A 7286-nucleotide genomic window follows, 5' to 3' on the forward strand; every position below is an offset into this window, starting at 1 on the left:
TAATGTGAGGCCCAGTTCAAAAGACCTTCGGTTCAGAACACTCACCCGTCCCCGGGGCCCTCGCAGCGTGCTCCAGCAGCTGTCTCTGGGACTATACGACCAGAGACGAGGTGTCAAGAATTTAACCTTTTTCTTGAAGATGGAGAGCCGCTTTGAAATGTCAGGCAAGCCACCTGACAAAAGAAGAGAGATGCTGTTGTAAGATTAAGATTGTGTAACTGATGCCCACTGCCAGCCTCCTTCAAATCCCATTTTGGCAGCTGAATATTCGAGAGCCCCTGTGTCTCAAGCCCAACAGAAGATTGAAGGGCATCATTATTCCCTCCGAGACTGATCATGACATTGGCGTTTGTGTGCCGCGATGTGTTGATAAACCAAAGATAATTTTTTTTATATTAATAATTTTATATTCAAATTAATTTAACAGTTTTTAACAGCTGACTTCACAATATCTCTCAGTTCTTAATTGATTCGTGAAACATGTTCTCACATGCTATTCTTGCTAACGAACTTTTTTGCTGTGACTCCAAATGAGAAGAGAAGGACACAGTAAAGGCGACTGCATGAAGAAGTTAGCACAGTCCGAGTCTGCAGTTACTATGAGAGGCTATGGTAACGGTCGTTTTTATGCTACATTACGCCCGGTGACCAGATGTGCCATCTGACTCTTATCTGAAGACCGAGAAGTTGGCACACAGATTCATACGCCTCTGCCCTCTGTGCTCCCGCCTCCCCGACGCAAAATCTCCTAATAACCTGAGTATCTTTGATCTGTCAAGTCTTGCTCAAACCAGAAGGCTGTGGTGACACAGTGAGCGTGCACTCATCCGTTATACGCCGTTTTACAGAGGAAATCTTTCAGAAGGACCAGAAAATTGATCTGTTCAGGTAAGCCAACGTGCTGTTTGTTTTTTAAAAAAGGTCTGTCTTTTGATGTGCGTGCGAATTTCGGAACGTGTTTTTCTTTTTCTTTTTTTTAATTTGCGGCATAACTTGGAAAGGTATTTGTGCGTCAGCGACCGACAGTTTGGGTATTCGTATGTAATGCCGATAATATCCGTAACTCGACTGACCGGATGTATTTCTCCACTGTTCCAAGATATGGAGCGGAATCACCCGGTTTAAAACTGAAAATGTGTATAGAAAAGAAGTCTTACAGTTAACCAGCCGCCGAGTAACCTAGATAAAATAATTCTAGAAACGGCCTGTAGTAAAAACGCCAAAGTTTAAATTATTTCATATATTTCAACAAATTATCTCTTGCCTGGCTCTGGTTTAAATATAAACGTGATTCCATAGGGGGTCGCCTACATTACTGTGTTAACAAGAAATTAAATAAGTCTGTCAGAGACCGAGGGAAAACAGCAACTTTTATTGCTGTGATGTAGGGATTGACTGTATCAGATTGACAGACATTCGTCTCTTCATCCAAAGAATAACCTTCGAATTTTTATTCTGTCTCAGACGACTAAAGCGTTTTCCAAAATAAATGAATAAAGTAAAATCGAATAAAATGAAAATAAAGATCGCCGGGGTTTGCACAGCTCCTCAGAACAGATATGTTGACATAGTCCGTCTACTTTTTCGAACTCCCTTATCTGGGCGCCAGATTCGCTAAGGGCTGCCGCTGTCTTATCTCTGCATTGTGTGTCTGTGACTCTGCCACGCTGATCAAATCCACGGAGTCCACTGCCTTTAATGTTCTGGTCCTGTTTTGACCGGGATTGGCGACAAATCATCTTATCATACCTGAGATGGAGGACACAAATACAACGACGCCACCGCATTTATAATGTCACTGATAGCGCTGATGGGGCGATACGGTTGAGTAAATATACTCTCTGGGCAAATGATGAGTCTTTTTCAGGTCACCTTCTCTGGTTTGAGTTCGTGTACCAGCAGAGAGGCTTCGAATCTGTAATCTGTAGCCTCTAGACTCGAATATTTGCCTTTAACTATAAAGTAATCACAAAAGAGAATCGGTTCCTCTTCTTGACAGATAAGATTAAGCTGCTGATGAAGAGATCAATTAGCGGAGTGCTTCAGGCACACAAAGGAGCCCGCTAAGAAGGCTTTGGCTGACATTTGCTTTTGGGAACCTTAAAAAATTAATGTTTATATTTGCATGTTAAGCTGTTGCGACTCAGGTCACAAATCAGCATCCAATTCACCTCAGATCTTCGTACTTGATACTAATTGCTACCATAAAGACACATCCAAAGTTTGTGCGGTAAAATCATTCCGTGTGCCACTCTACAGATCATACGATGCTGATCATACAGTCGTCATACGATCATACCGTTGGTCCTTACGATGCTGTTTTGTACATACTGCAATGCCTCTGAACAGAGCGTTTTATGATATTAGCAAAGAATTCATAACGTGTTCCACATCATAAGCCCAAGGACTGACAGCCTCCACTCTGTTTCAGTAGTCATACAGACCAAAACTGTTCTGTGAGAAATCCTGCTGGAGGAGTGGACGGAACAGAATGTGATAGTGTGTCAAACCTCATTAGGGACATGGCTGTGATGGGCCTTGGAAAAACAGCGCGTTTTTGTGACTCTTTTCTGTTCTCTCGTCTGTGGGTTTCGAGTGAAGGGCGGCGTTTTGTGTTGTCTGTGAAGGCGGAGTGGCTTCAGTCTGTATCCTTCCAGGAGCTCCTCAGGTGTTTCACTGAAGGGGAACGGAAGCTTCCGGAGTCAGGGTGCCCTGCTTTTCATCAGGAGAGCCCGAAGCCTCAAACTGGACTTTTTTGAAAACGCACTAGAGTGTCATGGCCATGGTCAGAAAGGTGCTGAGGTCCTGAGGCAACAGACAGAACCAATTTGACAAAAACCAGCACAGTCAAATTCAGGTCCTCATTTTCTCACTCAAATTCCACTCCTTGTTTTTTCAGCGGCAGTTCATTCCACAGAGTCTCTGAGAGGTTGGAAATCTCTGAGAATAAAGCTTTTGATCTGAATTTGGCTTTGACTTCATGAGCCCCCCCCCCCCCCCCCCTTCATATCTGTAAAACAGACCCTTTTTTTTAAAGTTACTTAGTCTCTCTCCCTCTCTCTCTCTCTCCCTCTCTCTCTCTCTCTCTCCCTCTCTCTCTCTCCCTCTTTCTCTCTCTCTGACTTTCTCTCTCTCTCTCTCTCTCCGTCTCTCTCTCTCTCTCTCCCTCTCCCTCTGTCTTTCTCTCTCTCTCTCTTGTTGAAGTCCAGATGGATTTGAATCACTACTGTGTGATACTCTGGCGTGCTGCAGAGAGGTTCCTAAATCCCATATGATTCATCTTATGCTAATTGCCTAACACCTAAAGTGGAGGAGCTGGCAGCAGAGGGACAATAGCTTCTCTCTCTGCCTCTGCGCTGCAGTGTTGGTGGTGAGGGGCCTTTGAGCCGTGTGAACGCAGTGCAATATGCTGTTTCTTCTGCTGCCATCCTCACCGCACACCCCCCCTCCCAACCCCCCCACCCACGTCTTACAGGCCAAAACCACAACTCACATCCTCTTCCTTTTGGTAAAGGAAAAGAGATTTTGAAGTCAAGGCTTGTGGGAACTGGGAGACGGAATATGCTTGTAAAATATCATTTATATAACAAAATCTAATCAAATATCATTTCCTTCGAGTCATTGGTTGGTTTAGAACAACACTGTTCTCTTTTTCTCTTACGGCACCATCTATGGTCGGCTGTCAGTCGGTTGCTGTGTTTGACTGGTGTTTGTCTCTTTACCTCAGCAGACTGCAGCCTGAGAGGAGTCCCTGGGAATCTGTGACGATAGCACATTCTTTTAGGACGTGTGTGTGTGTGTGTGGGTGGGGGGGGGGGGGGGGTAATGTAATGAATGCAGAGCTGTGTGAGGGAAATGTATTACAGTAAACCCCCACTCTCGCCTTTCCTTTGACTAGAGACAGCATTAGTTACTCATCAGTTTCGTCTTAAATTGTCTACAAACACCACCATCAGATCTCTGTCTCTGCCTCCCTGTCTCCGGGCCAATCAGAGCCAAGTTGGTTCTGACGGGCTAAACACCTTGTTCTGAAAGTGTTGTGTGCATCTGTTCTTGGTTTGTTCTCTCACTGTGTCTGCGTATATAAACTCCTGTGTTATCTCTGTGAAGTCTTACACTGGCCGTACACACTGGGCTTCGCCCTGCCCCTTCTGTTGGCTCTCCACTGTATCGACTTATCCTTGACCTTGGCCTTGCCTAACCCCCCGGGAGCCAGTTTGTGGATCAGACCCTGCCTATTTATCGACCACGTATTTGAAAAACGATTTGGATTCAAATAAAGACCTGCCAGCACTTGCCTCCAGTCTCCTCTCGGTCCCCGACAGCCACAGTAACTTCTAGAATACACAAATTCTCACTGAGCTGCAAATGGACCCATGCAGTGATGAGTCACTGTATGCTTGTTTAGATTAAAAGATTTTTCACAAATTTCCTACTTGCAGCCCCTCTCTCAGGCCAAATTATGCCGTGAATCAAAGATCAACCCCCAGATCAATGCCAGTAACTGGGAAGATGAAGTCATCCACATAAAAACGAAATGGTGGAGAAAATAAACCAGTGAAGAAAACAAGGCGGGCTAATTATCCACCTCCGCTGTTCCAGAACAGCTAGCAGGAGCTCAGCACGGGGAGGCGGGACCAGCTGTCCGTGCGGCTGGGGGGCTCCCGATCCCAGTCAAGACCAGATTCCTGGGGGGCGCCTAATGCACGCTTGCCGCTGGGCGCTCAGGACACAGAGGCTGGTTAGCGAGCACGCGGCGTTTATGAATAAAACAGAGCGGAGAGGCAGGTCTCTTGCTGGGCAGGACTCCATGTGGCTAATGGCTGAGTCTAGAGTATGAGCAGATCCAGCTGTTCCTCTTTTTCCCACAGCACTCTGCGTGTTTGTGCCTGATTGACCCTGTATACACTCACAACAAAACTGAGACTGATGTGCTGCTATATTTGTCTGTCTCTCTTACCCCTCTTCTCCCCTGCTGGCTGGTTTTGTGTGAGAGAAGAACAGAAAACAGTTTGATCTGTCAGATTTACAAATTAGAGTTTTGGGTGTATATTTTCTCTGGTCAAATCATTTATTGAATCTTCACTCTACAAACCCGATGCAGCTTAATGTGATACTGCCCCGGCGTGACGCTGGGTGACTAACCGTGTCATTGCATAATTCAGAGCCATGATGATTCACTTAGTGACGTCACAGCACGAATTTTACCCAGGTGTTGTTGAACACAACTCAGTCCAATAATAACAAGCAGCACATTTTGACGTGTTTACGTAACAATATTTGAATCATGAAGAGCCAATACTGGAGTGTGGCTTCTCAAGCCAAAATATCTTAATCAGAAGACGCATGATGAACAAGCAGAGATTTAGGCATAGAAAATCTGAGAGGGGACAGGCTTTGTAAAAACTAAAGCCTATGTTTTTTTCAGTCTTAAAACTAAAGCCTATGTTTTTTTTCAGTCTTAAAACTAAAGCCTATGTTTTTTTTTAGTCTTAAAACTAAAGCCTATGTTTTTTTCAGTCTTACTGCATCTTTTCTTTTACTGTAAATCGTATTCAGGGGACTGGCCGCTCAGTAAGTTTCCATGCGCGAGTCCCCGTGTTTTCTTTACGGTGTGAATGGAGATGAATGATGTAATATGCTGGTAGGACCGTGCAGGCGGCTGGTTTGGAGGAGCGGGGCGATATTCACTGTGGGTTAATTAAGACAATTACTCAACCCAGGGACAGAGCCCATCCAGCATAAATCATTCATCAGACACGAGCCAAGCGAAAATATGCATCACTTCTGGTGATCTGTATTTATCACAGACTGACGGCAAAGACGCAAACCGCGTGCGGTCAACCACAAAGATTAATTAACACGCAGCAAGGCACCACGGGATATGACTTAATAGAGAGAGAGAGAGAAAATTTACTGTAAAAAGACAGGATTACAGTTTTTATTCGTCTAAAGCCTAATAGCCAGGTTCCCAGACGAAGACAGACAAAAAGGAAAGAATATTTTGAGGAAATTGGAGGGAGAGCCATCTGTCACTCTGAAACAGAAGCATTCTCGCACGCCTCCTAATCGAAAGTGATCTATACACTTCATCTTGTGAGGTAAATAAAACAAATGTTTACCATTTTTCTGTTTCAAGTGATATGGTATTGAGACAGGCCAGCTGATAGCCGGAGAGAAAGGGAAAGAGAGACAGATTAAAAAAAAAAAAAGTTTGAATGTTGAGAGTGTACTCATGAGAAAGATCAGCTTTAGCAGCGATCAGTGTGACGTTTGAAAGGGTCATGCTTTCCAGACTCTGAGCTTCAGTGACTAAGTTTAACCTCCAACACAGACTCATTCACTGCATTACACATCACACTCAGGCAGTTTTAACGCTGATGCACTAACTGTTCCTATGTGTTCTCCCAGGTGGAGAGGCAGTCAGCCTTTCTGGAGAATCGGCTGTGTGTAGGATGATTCTGTGCTCTCCGGCCGTCTGAAGAGGATTACGTGGGGGGGGGGAGCTGAAGAACGGTTTGATCTGAAGGACTCTCCTGCGGAGCTGACGCTCAGACGCGCTTACGGTTTCTCTTTGCTCAGTCCCCACATTAACATTATGGACGCCGCCGGCGACTCTGCCGTACACAGCGCTAACGCCAGCGCCGGGGGGGGGTGGGACCAGATGCCGTGGGTGAACTCCAGTTTGTGCCCCCCCTCGGTGAGCGGCACGACCTTCCTGATCGTGGCCTACAGCGCCGTGATCGCCGTGGGCTTGCTGGGTAACGCCTCCCTGGTCTTCATCATTTCCAGACAGAAGGAGATGCGGAACGTGACCAATATCCTCATCGCCAACCTGTCCTGTTCAGACATCCTCATGTGTGTGGTGTGTCTACCCGTCACAGTCATCTACACGCTCATGGACCGCTGGATCCTGGGTGAAGCCCTGTGTAAGGTCACTCCCTTTGTGCAGTGCATGTCTGTCACAGTCTCCATCTTCTCCCTGGTTCTCATCGCTCTGGAACGACATCAGCTCATCATCCACCCCACGGGCTGGACGCCTGCCGCCGGTCACTCCTACCTGGCCGTGGCCGTCACCTGGATAGTGGCCTGTTTCATCTCTCTGCCTTTCCTCTCCTTCAACGTCCTCACCAACGCGCCCTTCCAGAACCTCAGCCTTCCCTTCAACCCCTTCAGCGACCACGTCATCTGCATGGAGTTCTGGCCCTCGGAGAAAAACCGTTTGGCCTACACGACCTCACTGCTGCTCTTCCAGTACTGTCTGCCCCTTTTGCTCATTCTTCTCT

At 46.2% G+C, this 7286-nt stretch overlaps 1 protein-coding gene across 1 annotated transcript in view; it reads left to right on the plus strand.

The window, feature by feature from the left end:
- Nucleotides 1-530: 530 nt before the first annotated feature.
- The window catches only part of npy8ar (neuropeptide Y receptor Y8a), a 7214-nt gene continuing 458 nt past the window's right edge, over nucleotides 531-7286 (plus strand). The window contains exons 1-5 of the mRNA XM_030768129.1: nucleotides 531-612; nucleotides 780-888; nucleotides 2628-2785; nucleotides 4111-4250; nucleotides 6485-7286. The exon at nucleotides 6485-7286 is cut by the window's right edge and continues 458 nt beyond it. Of these exons, the coding sequence (XP_030623989.1) occupies nucleotides 531-612; nucleotides 780-888; nucleotides 2628-2785; nucleotides 4111-4250; nucleotides 6485-7286 (1291 nt within the window). The remainder of the gene's footprint in view (nucleotides 613-779; nucleotides 889-2627; nucleotides 2786-4110; nucleotides 4251-6484) is intronic.

This window comes from Chanos chanos, chromosome 3, assembly GCF_902362185.1.
Source record: "Chanos chanos chromosome 3, fChaCha1.1, whole genome shotgun sequence".
Lineage (NCBI taxonomy): Eukaryota > Metazoa > Chordata > Actinopteri > Gonorynchiformes > Chanidae > Chanos > Chanos chanos.